Here is a 23,459-nt window from a genome sequence, read left to right as displayed (position 1 = left end):
ACCAGAAATAGATCTTAGTATAATGGATAACATCAAACATCATGAAGGCACAGAGTATCCCAATATGGTAAAGCGAAGACTGGAAAATCAGTGGGGAACTTACCTTCAGATATATACAGATGGATCCCAAGATCCACAAACTGGGAAGTCAGGCTTTGCTTTTTATATCCCACAATATGAATATGTAAAGCTTAAACGACTGTCTGAGGGGGTATCGGTGTATACAACAGAACTTCTAGCTATTATATGGGCACTAAAGTGGATAGAGGAAGTGCAACCAAGGAGAGCAGTAATATGCTCAGATTCGGCTTCAGTGTTAAAAACTCTGGGAGATAATAATATGGGAGCTCGACCAGATCTGGTTATGGAGCTGATGGTTCTGTTGTATAAAATCGAAAAGGCTGGAGGGTCAGTGGGATTTCTCTGGGTCCCTGCACATGTTGGGGTAGAAGGGAATGAGGTGGCAGACAAGGTAGCAAAAATGACTCTGAAAAGAGATATTGATTTAGCAGTTTGTATTGGGGTCACTGAATGTAGATCTGTCATTAACGAAAACACTATAGTAGTATGGCAGAGGCAGTGGGAAAAGGAAACAAAGGACCGGCATTATTATGCAATACAAAACAAAGTAAAGACAGAGCAGAGTTACTTGGGTAAATCCAGAAGACAAGCTGTAATTATGACAAGACTAAGGCTGGGACACTGTGGATTTGCATGGGATCTAGCGAAGATAGGCAAACATGAGGATGGGCTCTGTAGAACCTGCAATCAACAACAGACTGTTAATCATGTGTTTATGGAATGTCAACAGTATAAAAGGCAAAGAGAACAACTTTATTCTGAGGTATCAGGAGATGGATTACAAGCAGTGACATTGAGAGATATTTTGAATCCTCATGAGAACCAATCAAGGACAGTGGAAGCAGTCATGGATTTTATATCTGCAACAGGATTAGCCCTCTGAGAATGAAGGTGCTATAAAGCGATACCGAGACTGAACTGTGGGTGGCAGCAATATGCCGTAAGGCATCTAGTCTGCCGGAAAGCCAGTAGAAGAAGAAGAAGAGCAGGACCCTGAACCCCTTGTTGCTTCGGCTTCGGGTTCGGCTGCTGTTCTCCCTCCGGTCCAGCAGGGTTCGCTGTTCGCTTCCCTCAGCGAAGCGTCGTCGACGCGGAACTCCGCTCCGTGTTTACGTCCCCGCTCTTTGTCCGCAGAAAGCAGTAAAATGTGCGCCGTGCAGCTGCTGCGGGTGTCGGTCCACGAGCGGATCAGCGCCGCCGCTGAAGACGTTCTGCTGCGGGTGGAAACGGGAGAAGAACCGGCGGAAGTCCCGGCGCTGAGAGCGCTGCTCACCGAGCGGCTCGCGGCGGCCGCGGAGGAGATCGTCGGTGTGTTCGAGGAAACCGTGGCGGAGTACGAAGCCAGAGCTGAGCGGGCAGAGCGGGAGGTCTGCCGCCAGAGGAGGCTGCTGGAGGCCGTGCTGAAGCCCGAAGTCCGGCTGCACAGAGCAGGTCAGTCCCGGAGGAAACCCCGGACATGCTAACGCTAGCTGCCAGCGGCCCCCCCAACATCCAGGTTTCCACTAAAACCTGGAACTTTTTCTGAGGTTTTCTGACTCAGTCTGAGAGAAAGTGATAAAAACTACAAGTTCTGGCTTTGAACTGTGAAAACATCTTAATTTAAACTGAAATAAAACAACAAATACTTTGTTAGCGGGTAGAAACCACAACTCCCATGAGCCTTAGAGCCTCAGCAGCGCCAGCAAAGCCTTCTGGGAGCTGTAGTTTTATCCTGCACTCTAATAACCTGAATGATCACAGTGGAGTGTTTCATTAAAGGGGCTATATGTTCATTGCCTTATTGTCAGTGGGCTCAAAACTCACTCAGAAATGAAGCACATGCCTGTTTTCTCGCTTGCATCAGTCACTGTTCTGCTTTTAATGTGAGGTCTCCGGGTCGGATTCAGCCCTGTTCGCGCTCCCGAGCGTCTCAGACTACAGCGACAACACGGCAGCTAACGACATGCAGCCCACTAACACCGCAAAACAACCGGCTCACAGCAAAACACAGGCTCCACGTAAGGATCCAAAACAACAATAAAGGTTTATGTGCTGAAGCCCATCAGACCAAACAGGTTCAGATGATGTCGAGTAAGAACAAAGTGAGCATTAGTAAAGCTGGAGAAACACAGACAAAGTCATGTTAGCTCGCCAGCTAACACAGAGCATGTTATCCTGTGAAAAGTTATATTGTTTTCCGCATTACTTCAACAATTAACGCGACCCGTGTTACCATCCTGAGTACCGCTGTTGATTTAGCCTGCAAGAAAGGATGTAAACGGTAAAAAGAAAATGTGGAGCGATTTGTTTCCTAACGTTAGCCTATAGCGATGCAGCCAGGAGCAGCAAGCTAACGCTGTGGGAGGTTACCTGAGTTTCCAGCATGTTGTGTGAAGCTGTCTCCCTGTCTGTCTATAGCCGCCGTCACTCTGCCTTTTTCCGGGAGGATTGCGCCAATATGCGGCTCGCCGCGCTGAATGAAGTAACGTTACGGAGCCGGTGTTGATCTGCCTCTGAGACGGGAACGTTGAAGTAACAGAGCCTGAACATGTCTGAGTGAAAAGCCACAGCCTGCATGCTGGTGTTCCTGCGTTTATTTCAGGATTTCTATATTAAAGTATTTCGGATTCTGCTCGCTCATGAGTTAAAGCGAGCGCAAGGACGAGCACACGCCTTGTTGCAGTCTTAAAACTGCACCGCTAGTGGGTCAGTTTGTCATATTTGTTGAAACTGTCTTTATACACATATTGAAAAGTTAGGTGCTCTGAAAAAGAGAGTATAACAATCAGCTGTCTGAAGTCCTCTCAGGGCTGCAGTAAACACAGCCACTCGTTCCATTCACACCGAATGCACTGATTGGCTGGCTGACCTCGCTGCCATGGCTACCAGCCGTGCTGCTACAGGAGCTGCTCCCGTACGCGCACCCTGTCAACTCTCAGACCTGACGAGCGAAGCGGTCAGACCGGTGGGTGATATCTGCATTCAACAATAGTGACAACTGAGGAACACCGAGGGGCGGTCACAGCGTGGTGGCTTTATTTCTGCTGGACAGGTAATCTGGCTTTTATCATGTTGATGGGAATTTACTTTCATTGCTAGCAGATGTAGCTACCTACGTAGCATTCAGCTAACTGTAGCTACCTACGTAGCGTTCAGCTAACTGTAGCTACCTACGTAGCGTTCAGCTAACTGTAGCTACCTACGTAGCGTTCAGCTAACTGTAGCTACCTACGTAGCCTTCAGCTAACTGTAGCTACCTACGTAGCGTTCAGCTAACGGCTGCTATGAGTGCAGACTGGTGGAGCGAGCCAGAGTAACATATAAGAGATGATGAATTCTCTGTAGCTGCAGCTGACTTCGAAAACAGCATCGCAGTGCGAGCTGGGTTTTCCAATGCTAACATTAGATAGGACAATGCGGGGGTAGACTGCGCCAGTTTAGTTATTCACCATCTAGGGTTACTATGTTTACACTTATCTTTACCTTGTATCTAATCTGTTTGTGTGATTATCTTGTGTCTGCAGTTGATGTTTGACTGAATGTTACTTTTACAAATGTGCTGATGTAGCTGTGTAGTTATATGAGAGACATTTCAACGTTAGTGTACATAAACAATGATGGCTAAAGTTCCCCAAGTATCTGTGTTTCTGGTATATAAGCTACCTGTAATATAGTTTGATATTGTTCGTAGCTAAACCTACTGTGTGAAAACCTTTTACTGTAACTGGTGCTGTTACTATACTTATTTTACCCGAAGTAAAAAATCCTGTATGTTTTATTTCTACTGCGCCCTCAGGTCACCTGCAGTCTTCCAACACCCGGTGCTTCTCACCAGTATACGCTGATTGGACCATGCTGGCTGGTCTGGATAACAACCACCGTGTCCACAGACCAGCCAGGAGAAAAGCTGATGACACAGTTCAGTATGTTGCATTATGAGAACTCTTGTGCGTTTTACTCAATACATTTATAAGTGATGAGTCAAAAAATATTAAACAGCATGAGGAATACTGATAGATGGTGCTGATTTACGGTTTTGATTGCATTTTATGTGGAAATGCAAACTACTGTATGAGAATAATGTCAGGTGTTAGAAACATTTCGCTAAGCTGATCCTCCTTTCTGTATTATCAGGTGCAGCAAGGTGTACAGCAAAGTCCAGGAAGAGGAGCTTGTACTCATTGAAGGTGGAGAAGGACTAGAGTTACATCACAGACCTCCAGAGTGCCGCCGCCGCCTCCTCCTCCTCCTCCTCCTCCAGTTGTCTACTACTGAGGAGATGCCTAGAAGCAGAACCAGGAGACTTGATGATCCCTGTCAACATGGGGTTCAGTCAGGTGTCCCTGCCCCAACTGTGTTGCTAGATACAGGAAAATATAAAACAAAAAGTAATATGGTTGTTTTGAAATGTGGTAATCATGTCAGAGAGGTGACTGTGATATATTTAATCTCCACAGCAGCGATACGATGCTACGAGTAAAGTCTGAACTGTCTTCATAATCAGTCAGGACACCTGGACACACCTCGTCTCTTCCTGTATATATTTATTTTTAATGATGTTTGATGAATGATCTATTTGTGATTTAGGTTGTAGTTTTAGTAGTATATAATAACAATAAACAAGTGTTATACCACATTTGGATGTCATTATTGGAGACATAAGACATCAATGTAGTTGCTTGATTGTTTATGCTGCAGGTGTAAAGAAAAGGCATTTATCATTTTCAATGTTTTATTTAAAAAAGAAAATATTATCCAGAACAGGGAAAAATATCTTTGTATTTTCTCTACCCTCCTGGCACAACAATGTACAGGTATTCATCCACACAGTGGAGGGGATTATTTGTGTAGCAGTTGGTGACATTACATCTTCCACCCTGCTGGGATTAAACCTCTGTATTGTCCTGGTGGATCAACAGTTGCATATCTTCCAGAAACAGCAACTCAGAATCACGACTCTGTGTCTAAGTGCTCCACACTGCAAACTGTCTGTCTGCTGCCTGACTGAACTGTCTGTTACTCTGTCCTGGGTCTGAAGATCAGCCTTGTGTGGTGCATGGAAACACTGTAGTCTGGATGTTGTCCACAGATTCTGGTCTGTAAAGGAATATATAGCTGTTAGAACCCCAGATAGGAAAGCTCTGCTTTATAGGACAGAACATTCATCAACATGATCAGATATTTTTATTGAACAGGGCTTTATTGTTCTCTAACAGGACTTCTGTGTCCACATTACACACCAGTGGTCTGTACTTCAAAGCGTGGTAACCGGCTTATCCAGGTAACTTCAGGTGTGACTTCCTGATTAACCCGTACTACGAAAGGTGGATGGGTGTTACCCGAGCTCTGTTGCCATGGCAATTTACGCCACATCTCTAAACTGCTCCGAGCAGGTTTTGTTCATTGTTATCTCGAGGTTACCCTGCATGTGGACTACACACCTCATCTGTACTCAGTGTTAATGAAGTATTAATACACACAGCTTCATAAAATACTTTCAGATTCCATCCTGACTTGTTTCTCTTCAGCTGACATGAAGTTATTCTGAACACATCAGCATCCTGTTCAGACAGCGAGCCCTGCAGCCGAGCTGTGATTTTAGGGAGGCGATCTTAATAAATTAATGGGACAGTTTCTTAGATGTATCATTGAATTCTCCTGAGTGTTTTTTACATATTTAGACTGTAGACTGTTTTACCTGTCCAAAAATAGGGAGCCAGGGGTTAATAAACCGAGAAACAAATCCTAGATGAAAGTGTCAACTTTACAGGAACAAAAATCGGAAATTCCCTGAAATTAATGTTACAAAAAAAAATCAAAACTCACTCTGGTGTTTTCTTCTAAATACAACCAATCCAAGGCAAGGTCTCTGAGGTGCATGATGGTGATTGTGGGCTAAACTCAGTATTTCCTCACTGATAAATCTGATTGTAAAGCATATTACACATAAAAGAAGAGCCCATAAAACACATAATAGAGAAAGAGAGAACAACAGTGAGAAGATAATTAGGCTACACATTAACTCCATGCGATGCCAACAAGCCTCTCTGGCTTTGTCGTCCGCCACGATATTAGATTTAGCCGTTAACTAGTTCATTACATTCATCATATCCTGACACAATCAACGTGAGAAATACGGAGCATGCGCCGCTGTGAAGAAAACTACCTGCACGGCCGAACACGCCCCTTTTATGCGAACGTGCACCAACTCCTGTTAATACGGACTCAACTAACCAACATCTTATCCACAGTCATAGTTTAACTCCAGTGTAGCGGTCAGAGTTTGTTAACCCTGAGTTTGCCTGATAACCCCGAGTTAACTCTGAGTAGGTTGAACTTCCTTCGTAGTGCAGGCCACAGGTCATTGTACATTACATAGATGAGCCGATTGCTGAAGCAGAGCTGCAGTTAGTAATTAGTAAACAATAAAAAAATAACAATAGTGATGGATTACATTTATATATCACTTTATTTTTGACACCCAAAGGCCTTAGGGGAAAACACCAGAGAAACTTTGAGACAAGTACACTGGGACATAATGTATAAATGTTAAAATATATATGTGTATATATCAGAGTGTCCGCGGGGTCTTAAAAAGTCTTAAAAGGTAATAAATCAATTTTGCAAAAATTAAGGCCATTAAAAAGTCTTAATCGCCATTTAACTAGGTGTAGGTGAACGTATTTATATATAATGCATAGCCAAAAATTCTAGACAGACAGAGAGTAGCGACTGTGTGATTCGTTTCTGTAACATTAGGCACAGGGATCTACCGAGTGCCTATTTCACTCTTAAATGCTCCAAAAAATAGATCTGTACAAACCGTGAAATGATTTGCGAGTAGAACCGGCCGTAATCCCCCACCCCGCCGGACCCTCAATGCTAATCGTCCAAAACATAGTCAGAGTGGCGATCAGGAGAAACGTTATTAACCCGGTTGGCCGGTCGCTCTGTGGCCACTTGAACAGCCCCGTTCCTGAAAAACAAGAGCGAGATGCGCCGCCAGCAGCTGAATTGGTAAGACAGAAGACAACAGGAAGAATTCAAGGAGCGTGTGGGTTTGGCTAACGTTAGCTGGCTAATTAGCTAAATCGCTGCCTTTTATTGAAACATGTTCAACTTCTCATAAAGCCGATGCTCTCGTCAGTGTCACGGTTTGTGAACAGATCAGTCACAGCCTGTATGGAGTGGGATTTAAAAAAGAAGTTTGATGTGCTGCAACAAACTTTATAAATGTTGAACTCAGTGTTCTGCATAAACGGTTCTGATTATTGACGAGTTAGTAGCCTAAAATCAAGGTTGGATACTCTCATGTAGCCTTGAGCATTTTTCTTGCACAAAGTTAATGGGGAAAAAAAAAAACAACCCCAAACTGAAACAGCTGTAATTTGAATTAATATTTTACTTGTGGTAATATATCTTATATTCTATTATAAAATTAAATTATATTGAATATCAAGCTTAAAGTTTATTATTACATTAACAATATACTTTTAATTTAATGTTATAATATTATACTACATAGTAGTATTCAGACTAGTTCCTCACTACTTACGTTATTCATTACTCAATTTATTCTCTCCATCTTTGTTCCCTCCTGACCTGTTTGAATGTTGTTAAACTAACTAAACACAAAATTACACTGTGTTTCACATGATCTGCTGTAATGTTGCGTACATAAACGTCACAGCTTATGTAAGACAGTTTTCACAGGAAATCTGACCAGTCCCTCACACACAAAACAGTTGGCCCATACAGGATGTTATAGGCAACAGAGAAAGTTGGTGAAAGCCTCAATTTTTAGGTGGCATAACAACCTGATGACATATAGGCAATAAATATGTTAGAAATGTACTTACATTCCTTTTGAAGGTGTGTGGCTGATTTAATCGGTTAGCTCAAAGTGGCGCGGCAGTCTTAAAATATGTTGAAAGGTCATAAAAAGGGATTGAATTTTACTGGGATTTAAGATTCCCGTGTATATACCCTGATATATACACCTGTTCATGTGCCGTTGTTGGAGTGTAAAGCTCGACGCAGGTCCTAGAATATGTACTCCTTAGCTTACACCTAGTCCTCCCCGTCCTGCCTCTTCTTCCTCGGACCCTAGCTGCCCTCCCTCCTCTGCTTAGCCTCGACACCGGGCCATTCCCGGTCCTGTCCTGGTCTGTGCTTGGCTCTGGAGTCCAGTCCTCATCAGAGACAGTAATACTGTCACCGTGGAAGCTCTAACATGCAAAACAACGTACATGTTAGGAGTCTAACACGAAATTCACGTTTGTGTAGTGTAACTGATGGAAATGGGAAAATGTGTATCCGCCTGTTTGTAGCTTTGCCCAATGTTACCGCAGCTGTTAGCACGGCTACCTGTTGCTAACAGTTAGCTAGCCAGCTCGTTACTGAATCAAAGTCAGTCTTTTTAAACCTATTCAATATTAACATGCTAGCTTGATAGTGAGCACTAACAGCCGGGTTAGTTGTTTATTTTCATAATGATAAAGTTAAATGTTTTCTTACCCCCGATGTGAGCCACTGCACTGTGCTACTCTCCGTTTGTCACACTGTGCTCGTCCACCAGTGGTGTCGGCAACGCCCGTGTACGTGTTTTGGGGGCGTGGCTTTGGAAGGAGCCCAGAAGAACCCTGCCTTTAATGTTAAGATAATTCTTTGAATAGAATGAGACTTTAATATAAAATGTTTTCCTGACTTTTTCCTTTGTAAGGAGCTCTGTGACCAGACATTTTAATTACTCTGTTGATGTGATCAGACAGCAAACGTAGAGAGTCATTGAAAAATAATCTTTTTATTAAACAGGAGTTTCCCACCTTTTTACATAAAATACAACAAGGGATTAAACTAACAATGTTTCCTCATTGACATGTGATCACAAATCTCTACTGATTGTTTTGTTTGAATTCTTTATAACTTGCATTACATAAAAAGGTGAAATGTGGCTTAAAGAGATTTGATGAGACTCTACTGGATTAAAATTCAATAGAATACTAATGAACCCGACCTACTGTAAGGTATTAGTGTAGTCTTGCTGTGTGCTTTAATGTCTGTCTGTATGTTTCCTTTTATATCAGACATCCAGCAACTGTTGGGGAGCAAAGAAGAGCCCAGTCTGGACCAGGAGGACCCACCAGAGCCCCTACAAATTAAAGAGGAGGGGAGACCCAGTCTGGACCAGGAGGACCCACAGCTTCCACATATTAAAGAGGAACAGGAGGAACTCTGGACCAGTCAGGAGGGAGAGCAGCTTCCAGGACTGGAGGAGGCTGATATCACCAAGTTCCCATTCACTCCTGTCCCTGTGAAGAGTGAAGAAGATGATGAAGAGAAACCTCAGTCCTCACAGCTTCATCAAAGCCAAATTGAACAGATGGAAGCTGATGGAGAGGACTGTGGAGGACCAGAACCAGCCAGGAACTCTGATCCAGATAGACTTTCACGATCTGAGACTGAAGACTCTTCTGAGAGCAAAGACAGTGAAAACTGGGAGGCGACCAGAGAACCTCTGTCAGGTTTAAACTCTCATTGTAATGATGACGTCCCTGTCAGTAGTAGGACACACATTGCTAACAATAAACGGTTTAGCTGCTCTGAGTGTGGGAAAAGATTTCTTCAAATGGGAGATTGGAAGAGACACATGAGAACTCACACAGGGGAGAAACCATTCAGCTGCTCTGAGTGTGGGAAAAGATTTATTCACAAGTCTTCTTTGAAGACACACTTGAGAGTCCACACGGGAGAGAAACCGTTTAGCTGCTCTGAGTGTGGGAAAAGATTTACTCAAAAGCGACATTTGCAGATGCACATGAGAACTCACACTGGAGAGAAACCATTCAGCTGCTCTGAGTGTGGGAAAAGATTTACTCGCAAGTCATCTTGGAAGACACACTTGATACTCCACACGGGAGAGAAAGCATTCAGCTGCTCTGAGTGTGGGAAAATATTTACTCGAAAGGGACAATTGCAGACACACATGAGAACTCACACAGGAGAGAAACCATTCAGCTGCTCTGAGTGTGGGAAGAGATTTACTCTAAAGGATAATTTGCAGAGACATGTGAGACTTCATACAGGGGAGAAGCCTTTCAGCTGCTCTGAGTGTGGGAGAAGATTTATTCAAAAGTCATCTTGGAAGACACACTTGAGAATCCACACAGGAGAGAAACCATTCGGGTGCTCTGAGTGTCGGAAAAGATTTTCTCAAAAGTATAATTTGCAGAAACACATGAGCCTTCATACAGGATGGAAACCATTCAGCTGCAGTGTTTGTGACATAAGATTCACTTATCTTTATCAACTCAAAAAACACAAGTGTGGTGATGAGTCCTCACATGGAAACCAACCTGGGGAGAACAAGGATGCAGAGCCTCGAGCCAGCAGCTCAGCTGAAGACATGGAAACAGATGGAAAGAGAAGCTGATGGAGAGGACCGTGGAGGACCAGAACCAGCCAGGAACTCTGATCCAGGTAGACTTTTACAACCTGAGACTGGAAACAAGACTGAAAACTCTTCTGAGACTGTTGACGCTGACAGTGATGACAACTGGTTGTCTACAGAGAAGCATCAGTCAGAGTGTGATCAACTATTTAGACAGAGAATATCTGCATTGTGGGGTTAAAATTTTACTGTACCCAGTACTAGGGGTGGGAATCTCTGGGCACCTCACGGTTCGATTCGATTACAATTCAGAGGGCTGCGATTCGATAATAAAACAATATTCGATACATCTTGACGCATAATTTTTTTCTAGACAGGATCTCTGGATAATTACTAAGTAATTGATTTGCGTATTAAAATCCAAAAGAAACATTAATTAATTAACATAATTAGCTTAAAAGGACTGGTTTGCATCCCTAATTTACTTTATTAACCTCAACTCCATGGTCCCTCATTTCATTAACAGCCAGTTGTCAGACTCTGAACACTGAAATATAATAATTATGATGTACAGTATGTGTACAGGACAGAGCTGCACACCAGTTTAGTCTAAGCTTGTGCCTGATGTGTTCAGTCCTTGACTGGTAACCTTAGCTAAGTTAGAATGACATACAGCTGAACTAATTAACATTACTTTGTTGCTAATTTAACTAACCGTTATAAACAGCAAAAACGTGCTAGCGCTAACAGCCTTAACTTTTCCAGCAGGGGAAAGACTTTTATTATCGGACACACAGTGACCTACGCTGCACATTTACTACCAGACAGAAACTTAGTGCAAATATATTTCACCACTAACTTTCACCGTCACGTTCTGCGGCTCGCTCTCTCTCACTCGCTCGGCCTCACACACAGGAAACGCAGAGAGCTGCTGAGCGTCGAGTGTCACCATGCTCGCAGTGTGCGAGTTAAAATCATTACTTGCGCATTGATATTAATGATATTGTGACATTTTAGTGGGGTGGTTATTCATTGTGTGGTTATGGTTAATACAGGAGAACACTGGTCTCTCTGTGTGCGCTCCACAGACGGTCTGGGCGCTGCTCTTCCACGAGTTCCGCCTTACCCGTTCCGTCAACATCACGTTATCAGTTAACATTTAATAATCGATTTTTAGACATTTGTTAATCGAGCCAGAATCTTCCACGTCCGCATTGTGATGCATCTAAGAATCGATTTCTTTCTCCCACCCCTAACCAGTACCGAAACCATTACCCTTAAAGTGATACAGATACCAACAGAGTACTTCATGCGATACCTTGCTGTAAAATGCCACCTGTTGAAGCCATTGTAGTTAAATGGGAACCCAATATTATTCTTTGTTTGGTTGTTTATTGGCTAGCAGGGATCATACAAAGAAAACACTGTTGCAAATAATTTGTTACATGGCTGTTTTTCCTCAAAAGATTTAAAAGTTCAAGTCAGATTTCATTCAAATGAACACCAATTTTGATATGGGGTTCTAACCATTTGCGAGTTTTGGCTTTTTTACATGCAGTCAGCAGAATTGCCAGGAGAGTTCTATCCTTTGAGTGTATCTGTGGAGGGACACTACACAGGTAGAGAATATCAAACCGAACATTTTCTCTAAATTTCGTTGGATGGAAGCCTCAGAAATGGACATTCTTCCAATAAGTTGTTAAGACAGGGCACGCCCAAAGAATATGATAGTGACCTGCGTAACTGGCCTAACATTGTCTCTGACAGTCGGAGTTACCAGTCTTATGTCGTGTTTGTAGAGGGGTGATAAAGAATCTAGCCATTTACTTCCAACTGAATTCCCTCCAACTAAGAGAGCTTGATGTTTTCCATTGTATACGACAGACAGTCCGCCATTCTTCCCCAGTGAGAACTCCATTACTTTCCCTGTCCCATTTCTCTTTAATATATTGTGATTCACCTGTGTATATGTCCAGGAAGCATTTGTATATCTTGGAAATAATTTCAGCAGTAGGTTCAGAGTTATAAGCAGATCGAAAAAGTTTCATCAGTCCTACCTCTAGGTTTAACATGTCAACACCCTTTAGGGTTTCTCTCAAATAGTGTCGTATTTGGAGAAACCTATAGAAGTCCTGCTGTCCCAAATTACTCCTCCCTTCTGCTTTTAAAGCTTTTTAGAGCACCCTTGTGTATCAACCTACAATACGTTGTCACTCCCTGCCCTACCCACCTACCAAATCTTTTTTGTCTGAAAGATTCTTGGCTAGTGTTACGTCGGAAACTATCGCCTGGAGTGGGATCCTGTCAGACATTGCCAACTCTAGTTCCTTCCACCTGGACAGATACCCAGAATCACACCAGCATACAAGGGGTCTCAGCTGGGCTGGCTAATAATATTCCAAAAAGAATGGAAGTCCCATTCCTCCATCTTCCTTTTATAGCTGTAAGGTTTTACATTTAATTCTAGGTTTTCTGCCATTCCATGTATACCTAGACATAAGTTTGTGCCATTCCCTAAACTGATCAGCTGGCACCACAGGGAACAGATACAGCAGCTGCGGCAGGATATTCTTTTTCACTGATTCTACTCTACAACCTAAATTGAGGAGTGGAATAGCATTCCACCTTCCCACATCTACCTTTAATCTGGAATTCAGTTGTGCAAAGTTGATATTGAACAGGTTAGCCAGGTCTTTTGGTAAATGTAAACTTAAATATTTACTTGAGACTGCGTCCCACTTTAACTGGTATTTTTGAGTAATATTCATAGGGCGATCATAATTAAAAGCCAGAATCTGTGTCTTTGACACATTATTTATTTAACAGGGACAATGCACAATATATGTACTGTACCAGATTTAGCTAAAAGCTGATTCCCATCTGCAGCCCCTGGGGGGGAATAGCGTGCAAAATATTACAAAAAAAAAAAAACAACCAAACACATTCATAAATAATTAGATAAATGCCAACCAATTCAAATAAGCCAAATTTAACAAACTAAAAACAGACTCAAATATACCAAATCTCCCAAAACCATAATAAACACAACATCAACAATCCAAATAAACCAAACACACAGATCAATGACATCATACCTGACTGTCCTTCAAATATATTTTCACACTACCTTTAAAAGTTTTAAATGTACTGCATTCTCTGACACTCAGTGGTAAAGAATTCCACATCCCAGCTTCCTTTACTGAAAAACAGTTTTGTCCAAATGTCGTAGACCGTAACTTAACACAACAGTCGGGAAGCTCTTGTTAACCTGGAGCCCGGTCTGCTTATTGTTACATCCTGTTTGAGAGGTAGTGGTGCTAAGTCATTATTAGTCATTACAGTCTTATATACTAACCCAACATTGGACATAAACAGGAAGTCAACATGTTATGCTTTTTGACCATATTACAATAATGATAAGAATTAGGGTTTTTTTTTATCCATGACTTTCAATGCTTGTTTGTACAGATTCTGAAGTAGTTGCATTAATGTACCAGTTGTTTGAGACCAGGTTGCGCTACAGTATGAAAAATATGACAGTATCATTGCATGCATGTACAGTTTTGCTGCATTTGTACTCATTTGATTTCTTATAAATCTGAAATGAGCCAGATTATACTTGACTGTTTTTGAAATTTTTGTAATATGTTTTTTGAAGGATAGACTGCTATCAATAATCACACCTAAATATTTAACCTGCTGAATATCCTGTACATTTTGTCCTTTAATACTAATCTCAGGAGGAGTGCAATTACTTCCTCTAATGGAGAAATGCATACTAACGGTCTTGGACAAATTTAGTGTCAAACAGGAATATGTCATCCAATCTGCGATTTTCTCCATAGCTCCAGTGATTAGAGATGCAGCTTGCTGTTTAGATTTAGCATGGACATAAATAACCGTATCATCTGCATGCATTTGAATATTAACTTCTGGATAGATGGATGGTAGATCATTTATATAGATACTGAATAAGAGAGGGCCTAAAACTGAACGTTGCGGAACACCAGTAGGACAATCTAAGAATGAAGAGGTTGTTCCTGTAATTCTTGTACAGTGTTGTCTATTACGCAAATATGAAGCCATCCATTCAGTAGCATTTGCTGAGACATTATGAGTTGATAATTTAGATAACCACATTATGATTGACTGTATCGAATACCATTTTAAAATCTATAAAGATGGCTCCTACCACCCCTCCTTTATCCAACATGCCTTTTAACTGTTCCACAAAATAACAGAGGGCTGTCTCTGTTGAATGTTTCGGTCTAAACCCAAACTGCATTTTGTTCAAAGAATAGTGACCCAAGTTCAGTTGGTTAATTAGCTGTTTGGTCACAACTTTTTCAATTACCTTAGATGTTATTGGAAGGATACCAACTGGTCTGTAGTTGGCAATTTCAGAGTGGTCTCCTTGAAAATTGGAGTGATAACTGCAGCTTTTAAACTCTCAGGTAACACAGCTTGTCCAAAAGAGTTATTTATCAGCTGTGTAACTGAGGAACACAAAGTTATGGCATTCCTCCAGGAATCCATCCCATATATATCCTGAGCTGTTGAGTTCTTTAAATCTTTAAAATATTGGCATTGGTTGGCACCGATGATCTTTTCTGCAGTCCTGACTGTCCGTTGTAGTCTGCTCCTGTCCTTTTTGGTGGCAGATCCAAACCAGACAGTGATGGAGGTGCAGAGGACAGACTGGATGATGGCTGTGTAGAACTGGATCAGCAGGTCCTTAGGCAGGTTGAGCTTCCTGAGCTGACGCAGGAAGTACGTCCTCTGCTGGGCCTTCTTGATGATCATGTCAGTGTTGGGCTCCCACTTCAGGTCCTGGGATATAGTGGATCCCAGAAACCTGAAGGATTCCACAGCAGACACAGGGCTGTTGAGTATGGTGATGGGGGGCAGAGTGGGGGGGGCTCCTCCTGAAGTCCTCGATCATCTCACAGTTTTGAGAGTGTTAAGCTCCAGGTTGTTCTGACAGCATCAGAGAGACAGCTGATCAACCTCCCGTCTGTAGGCCGACTCATCACCGTCCCGGATGAGGCCGATGACCGTTGTGTCGTCAGGGGCATTTCTCATTTAAATGCGACATCCTTCTGATTACATCCTGTACAGTTTGGGTTTCCAAAACATCATTCCACTGAAACTCACTGAACTAAAGAACATTCCATCCCTTTACTCCTTTTCGAAAACTACCAAACAGTGGTTACTGGATTATCAAATGTGCTGTCATCATCTGCAGTGGTGCTTCTTGTTTTCACTGATTATTTGTGCTTATATGATGTCTTTTATGTGTCATGTGGTCCTGACATGGGAAGACATCAGTATGCTGCTTACGTGCCCTTATTTGTGCTCCTGTTTCAGCCTGAAGCAATATTTTACTCACTTACCAACAACAGAAAGAACACATTTATTGCCAACCCACATTGCATCTGAATTTAAACAATAATTGTTACATCTTGATTAACTTATATAAACGAAGGGCTGCACGATTAATCTAATCGCAATTATGCCTGGATGGGGTGAAACATTACACAAAGTTTGACGTGCTACAGCAAACCTTTAAATTATGATTATTGACAAGTTAGTTCTTAGCATTAACACATTAGAGACCGATGTAGAGCCTTTTGCTGCACAAGGATTTAATAAATAAAAACAGCTCACAGAAATGAAACAGGTGGAACTGGATTTAATATTCAACTAATGGTAAAATAGTAGGCTATTATATGAAATTATAATGAATGTTGTAATTTATATATTTACATTAAAAAAAAGTATACTATTACCTGAACATTATACTCTTTATTTAATGTTATATTATAATAATACACATGTATACTAGGTCCTCCTCCAGGTTGTGGATGGTTTCTCTGCAGTGGACGGATGTAGATTTAGCCCGGATGCCAGTGTGCCAATATGAGCTCCTTCTAGCCGCCTCCTTGTGAGCGCAACACCTTGTTCTGTTTTACTAAAGTTATTGTTAGAAATATTATTCAGTAATCTTGTTACCATTAAGTGTGGTGTAGGTGCTGCTGGTGTATCGTGTATCCGTCCCTGGTTCAAAAATTACCCATATCCATTCTGTGATGAGTGTCTTTTTTTAAAAAACTGTTTACAATGTGGCAAAATCAGTATTTTTGGACTGGTAGCCAATAAGCTACATTTCTTATATTCTTTTGATTGTTGTGTTGATACTAATACTAGCTCCTGGATTTCAGAAACCAAAGAAAAATTACAAAATTCCCCCCCAAAAATTTGATCTCTTGATCTCTTTTTTTAAAGGGGCATTATGTAGTTTCTGGCGGCCACTAGTGGTGCGGTTCAAAGATTGCAACCAGTCGTGTGCTCGTACGCGTGCTCGCTTGAGCTCATGAGTGAGCATAATCCGAAACACAACCGCTTCCATACAGAAATCCTGCAATAAATGCAGGATCACCTGCATGCAGCTGTGGCTTTTCTCTCAAACATGTTCAGGCTCTGTTACTTCAGCGCTCCCGTCTCAGAGGCGGATCAACACCGGCTCCGTAACGTTACTTCATTCATCGCAGCGAGACGCATATCTGCGCAATCCTCCCAGAAAAAAGGCCGAGTGACGGCGGCTATAGACAGAGCTGGAAACTCAGGTAAACTCCCACTGCAGCGTTACAGTAATATTGTTATCAGCTGCAAGTTGAACTAATCCACACTCGTTACATGATCACAGTACATTTACTGCATTTAGCCGACATGCTACATCGTTGGCTCGCCTGCTGCTTTCAGTAACTATCTTTACTATCTGTGAATCTGTCACTGGAGGCTCAGCAATGTCAGCAAACAGGCGTGTGCTTCATTTACAAGTGTTTTGAGCCCACTGACAACAAGGCAATGAAAATGTGATTTATTAAAATCTAAAACTTACATATAGCCCCTTTAAGTTTTAAGGCTAGTGATGTCCTGAACTTACAGTTTAATTGACATGCGTGCAACTGGATAAAAGTAAAAGAATGGAAAAACAAAAATTACATACAAAACACAGAAGACTATAAATTTTAATATGATAGCACACACAATATGGAAGTAGTATGGAAATGGCACACAGTTTATCAATATACTAATTATTTCTACTACTTGTCACAAGATGTTTCCAGCTTCACTGAAAAGTCCGTTCTCAGTGTGTTTGCACTGGAGCTTTCTACATCACATTTGTGTAAATTGCATACTGCACTATGATTGGCTTCCAAAATAGTTACACATTTATATATGTTAAACTGAGATTTAGGGTTAATACAGAGTAATCAAGCATAGGTTTATATTTATATTCGATTAATTAAATTCATTAGACACCCCCCACCCACCCGTAATCAAACAGACATTTCTGACATCAAGTGTGGCTTTTTGCATTTCATGGGCAAGGCTTGGCGTCTGGGAGAGGTTCACATCGTTCCACATCGGCCCTAATTTGTCCCATCTGAACGCCGTCATACGTCCCAGTGATGGATGTCGTGCGGGTCGCCCCGTCACTGTAGGTATGCGAGAGTCTTGCTGTGAAAGGGATTTGAAGTTTGTGGTCACTCCGCATCATTTTAACTATGCAGGAGTGGTTTGGTGGGACTTTGACAGTCACAGTAGTAGTATCAGTGACCTCCTCTGTCACTGTGGTTCCACTGGAGACTTGGTATGTCGTCTCTGCGCTCAATGTTTTCGGAGACTAAGCTGGGGAGGCCAGCAGTGATACTCATTTTAACACCAACTTTGATAGCAAAGGTGGATTCCCACGTATACTCCACCTTGTTTGTCTTTGAGATGGTATCTGTTTTAATCACTGTGTGGCATTCATAGTTGCTGACGCTTGATTTGTGTATCATGTTTGGAGGATAGCTTATTATTGTAGGATCAGCAGTATTGTAAATGACATCATAGATCTGCTGGCTGATTATATCATCATGTGTGGTCAGGGCTTGGTAGTATTTGTACCAAATGTCTCCACCGTCCCAAGCCAAGAAGAAGGCCTTATCTTTAGTAACTATCTTACCAAGTCCATATTTGTTCTTTCCTACGTATATTTCCTGCCCAGGGCAGGTTCTGACTGAATTCTAGGGCACGTGGCCGTATGAATCATCTACCCGCTCCAGAATATCGAAGTTGTCTTTGTTGACTAGGAGCTCAAAGTCGGTTGTTTTTGTGCCGCGATAGAAGCAATAAGAACCCCTGCTGGGGGTATAATAGCCAGAGTTACACCCGTATTTGCATACATAATCAATGCGGTTACCAGCGTAATTATTGACAATTGAAACGGCATCGTTTGGAAGAATGTTGTTCCAGGTCACCCACTCCAGGTTAGAGCCATCATCAGACTTGATGGAAGAAGACTGAACATGCATCTTCTGCCTTAGTGTATAAACACTCAGGAGAGGTTGATCTGTTGTCATCCATCTGTCAGTCAGGTCAGATCTACTATTTAGATCTGAGTCTGTGAAGGAGAGAAAGAGAAAAGGGAAAAGACACAGACAAGAACAGTGTTTGCTTTAATACAAGATACAGGGCTTGTTTTAAAATAAGAAACAAAGCAGTTAATTGTTTTGCTCTATTCAGTTTTTTAAAGATTGAGGTCATTAACTGGTCTCTTCCTGATTCCTGGTGTTTCTTTTTTTATCATTTGGACTGGGCTGCAACTTTTAGCCTAGAGGATGGTTAGCTATGTAGTGGGTTGAAAACAAACACCCTGTTTGGTTTGATTTCATGACTCATACTTTTATTGCATTTTAAGTCACCACACAGTGATTTCACATCCATGCCACTAGAGGGCGCATCACACTTTAGTGGTAAAGGATTGTTTCCCGCCCTGAAGTTAACACCAGCTCAACTTGTGTGTTTCTTCTATTCTTTATTTTCAGTAAATATGCTTTAACTTGATCGTACATGGTGGTTCTGTTGAAGTTGAACGTGTAGCTTATTAAATTGTTTTACACAGGTCGGTTTAAGAAACGTGTTGGAATGCTTGCAGACTTCTGTCGTGTGAAGTCGTGTAGAGAAAGCGGACAATACAGCAGAAAACTGTTTTTCATGCAGTACATTTTTCCTGATTGTTGTATTTAGCCTTACGGACATATTTGTGGTTTATTGGCAAAACCAGGCTTATTGTGATGTAGTTTTTAAGTGAATATGTTTTATTTTCAAGTGAATGAGTTTAAAGCATCCAAGTAGCCTAACTGAGTTGTAGCCTTGTGAAGTAAATGAACAAGTAACTGTTACTAGCTCAGTGCTGTTAAATATCTATGAGAACAGGACTACCAGTGAATGCCAGATGTAACCACTGACATGTTTGATACCTTTATATGTTTTGTGAGGGAGAATAAATCCTACTGCTCTGAAGTTAACACCTGTTCAGTATGTGTGTTTCTTCTTTATCAATGTCAGATTGAGGACTTACTTCCACCTTGACCGTCAAGAACACTAGTTAGTTACCTCAAATGACATTTGATTGGATTTACAATTTTACATGATTACAAAAGAGAGGGAAGTAAAACGCTCAAATGGATTATTTTTGCTTACTTGCATAGAACAAGTGATAACTGACAAAAGGAGAGGATTAGAATGTAGAATATATATTTTAACTTTCAGCTAGAGTTGTATTTTTTTCCAGTTTCATTCCTCTAAATGCATTCCGCTGCTGAATCACGACCGCCGCGCCTAAAATTTCCCACGATCATTAAACTATGCGCTACAAATGTTTTCACTGGCACAGTGAGCGAGCACGGAAGCACTCAACGCTTCCTCTCCTCGTTCTATGCAGAACACACGTGACAGATGGCGTTATAAGAGCAGCGTAACTCTGAATCAGGAGGTGCGTAGCGAGCAGTAGTGTAGTCTAGTTTTTCTAGTGAGTATACTGTGATTTTTCCCTCCCAGCCTCATACTCCCCCGTCCCACCGTGACGTCCCGTAAGCGCCACTACCCTCACTAACAGTATGCATGTACAGGTAATAGAGAGCATTCTGAAGTACTGCTTAGGCTATGTGTTGTCAACAGCGCAAAGACTTTAACAGCCAATGACATTTACAGGTGCTGAAAAACTCCTAGAGGAAACACTGTACTGGGGTAGAGGCAGAAGTCTCAGAGCTCGAGAATCTGCTTGGCTGCATAGCACAAACAGGTAAGTGAGAAAACATATTTAGCTTGTGACTTAGGTTAAGAGATCCTTTAAAAATCAACGGTAGTGATGAAATACCAACATTCAATGTTTATCTATAAGCCATTTTTTTCCATTCCCCAAATTCCTAAAACCAGTTTGTGTTTACCGTTTCTTTGCTCTGCGTTATTCCCAGTTTCTAGAGTGGCCGAAGACAGAGCCGGCAGGGCCAGCAGCAACAGCGCTGACAGCTTCATCTGAGGATGAAACGCAGAACAAAGTCACTGTTAATTACCAGCAGTTTATAATACAGCATTAAACCAACCCTAAAACAGAAGCTTGTTAAAGAATTCAGCACCTCAAATGTTGAGCCATCAAAACATTCTGAACATGGCAAATTTGTTTTGAAGAAGTAAAGTAATAATTAAAATACTTTGACTGAAAACTTTAATATTGAATGGTACCAGGAGAAATAGCTTGAAATGATAACAAAAAGTATTTCATGATACAGCTATTAATTTCATCATGTTTGATCTTTTGAGATTACTCTTAAATGTATTCATCATTAATAATAATTAATTATAATTTGATAATTTAATGATCTTGAGGTGAAAACACAATAAAAAGTACTCACCTTTCCAGTGTCCCAGTATCACTTGATGTACCTCCAGTCTCCCTCAAGTTTATATAGTGTAGCTGCTTCATACTGCAAATACCTTTATTGCGTCTTGGCTCTGACGTTGACCAATAAACAGCAACGGGTCCAGTGGTGTGATAGAAGACATCTTAAGAAACATTTTTCTCTTTATGTTTCACCAGGTGTGCTTCTTCCAAGAAGGTTGTTTTATTGCCCATTTTAATGTATTATAAAGATCATCAGTTTATTATATAGCTTTTAGCAAAAACGGTCTATACTAGCTAGTAAACTCCAACTTAAAAGAATTAATTTAAATTAAATGATTGTTTTAATTTTTAATCCATAAGATGTAATTCCTATGAACTGTGTGTCACATAAAAAGCCTATTTATATAGTACATGTCAATATAACTTATGAACAGGAGAAAAGAGCAATATTTTTGCTCTTTGAATAAGGGAACATTGTTTATATTGCTATTTAATAATGACAGTAACAGCAACATGTGTTTTAACTAACTATCTTAAACGTAGCTGCCTGACTTTCTAAGGACTCGCCTTTACACCAAATTGTGACTGCAGAGGAATGGTTGCTTTTCAGCGGTAGGGCAGAGCGGGGTAGTTTGTCACACTGTTCATAACTCCAACACGCTCAGTCTCAAAAATCGCCACTTGTTGTCATGACTTGTTTTAAGGTCAATTTCCTGTTCACATGTGGTCACGGTCACTTTAATCTGAAGTTAACACAATTTTCCTAATTTTCTGCTTCTGATTTGGAGAAGCAGCTTATTGAATTTATTTCTAGGTCAGCAGAGATTTATTGACAGGCGTATGACGGGCGTATGACGGGCGTATGACGGGCGTATGACGGGCGTATTACAGCCATATGACGGGCGTATTACAGCCATATGACGGGCGTATTACAGCCGTATGACAGGCGTATGACGGGCGTATGACAGGCGTAGGACAGGCGTATGACAGGCGTATGACAGGCGTATGACAGCCGTATGACGGGCGTATGACAGCCGTATGACGGGCGTATTACAGCCGTATGACGGGCGTATGACAGCCGTATGACGGGCGTATGACAGCCGTATGACGGGCGTATGACAGCCGTATGACGGGCGTATTACAGCCGTATGACGGGCGTATTACGGGCGTATGACGGGCGTAGGACAGGCGTAGGACAGCCGTATGACGGGCGTATGACGGGCGTATGACAGGCGTATGACAGCCGTATGACGGGCGTATTACAGCCGTATGACGGGCGTATTACAGCCGTATGACGGGCGTATTACAGCCGTATGACGGGCGTATTACAGCCGTATGACGGGCGTATGACAGCCGTATGACGGGCGTATGACGGGCGTATGACGGGCGTATTACAGGCGTATGACAGCCGTATGACGGGCGTATTACAGCCGTATGACGGGCGTATTACAGCCGTATGACGGGCGTATGACGGGCGTATTACAGCCGTATGACGGGCGTATTACAGCCGTATGACGGGCGTATGACGGGCGTAGGACAGCCGTATGACGGGCGTATTACAGCCGTATGACGGGCGTATGACAGCCGTATGACGGGCGTATGACGGGCGTATGACGGGCGTATGACGGGCGTATGACGGGCGTATGACAGCCGTATGACGGGCGTATTACAGCCGTATGACGGGCGTATTACAGCCGTATGACGGGCGTATTACAGCCGTATGACGGGCGTATGACGGGCGTAGGACAGCCGTATGACGGGCGTATTACAGCCGTATGACAGGCGTATGACAGGCGTATGACGGGCGTATGACGGGCGTATTACAGCCGTATGACAGGCGTATTACAGCCGTATGACAGGCGTATGACGGGCGTATGACGGGCGTATGACGGGCGTATGACGGGCGTATGACGGGCGTATGACGGGCGTATGACGGGCGTATTACAGCCGTATGACGGGCGTATTACAGCCGTATGACAGGCGTATGACGGGCGTATGACGGGCGTATGACGGGCGTAGGACAGCCGTATGACGGGCGTATTACAGCCGTATGACAGGCGTATGACAGGCGTATGACGGGCGTATGACGGGCGTAGGACAGCCGTATGACGGGCGTATTACAGCCGTATGACAGGCGTATGACAGGCGTATGACGGGCGTATGACGGGCGTATTACAGCCGTATGACAGGCGTATTACAGCCGTATGACAGGCGTAGGACAGCCGTATGACAGGCGTATGACGTTTTAAGCACTTTTGACAAACAGATGAGTCA

General features: G+C 42.3%; 2 protein-coding genes and 1 pseudogene across 2 annotated transcripts in view; 2 read left to right on the top strand and 1 right to left on the bottom strand.

Annotated features, from left to right (window-relative positions):
- LOC119906906 (zinc finger protein 260-like) overlaps nt 1–23,459 on the top strand; it is a 48,938-nt gene that overhangs the window by 21,426 nt on the left and 4,053 nt on the right. The window lies entirely within an intron of this gene.
- LOC119906912 (zinc finger protein 391-like) lies at nt 1,045–21,200 on the top strand. Its single transcript, XM_038724370.1, has 4 exons — nt 1,045–1,512; nt 9,147–10,539; nt 20,495–20,585; nt 20,758–21,200. Exons 1-2 carry the CDS (start codon nt 1,227–1,229, stop codon nt 10,490–10,492), a joined length of 1,632 nt encoding a protein of 543 aa, XP_038580298.1. The 5' UTR covers nt 1,045–1,226; the 3' UTR covers nt 10,493–10,539; nt 20,495–20,585; nt 20,758–21,200.
- On the bottom strand, nt 17,472–22,967 carry LOC119906915 (annotated as a pseudogene).

Source organism: Micropterus salmoides, unplaced genomic scaffold (assembly GCF_014851395.1).
Source record: "Micropterus salmoides isolate LMB-PRFRI ecotype aquatic unplaced genomic scaffold, ASM1485139v1 Ms_hic_scaffold_17, whole genome shotgun sequence".
NCBI lineage: Eukaryota > Metazoa > Chordata > Actinopteri > Centrarchiformes > Centrarchidae > Micropterus > Micropterus salmoides.
The sequence above is the reverse complement of the archived record's forward strand: the minus strand, read 5'-3'. Positions and strand labels throughout refer to the sequence as shown.

Excerpts from the sequence above, each read along its gene's own strand:
- LOC119906912 (XM_038724370.1), top strand. The coding sequence starts at position 1,227 with ATGTGCGCCGTGCAGCTGCTGCGGGTGTCGGTCCACGAGCGGATCAGC. Across the intron at positions 1,513-9,146 it reads AGTCCGGCTGCACAGAGCAG|ACATCCAGCAACTGTTGGGG; the intron begins GTCAGTCCCGGA and ends CTTTTATATCAG.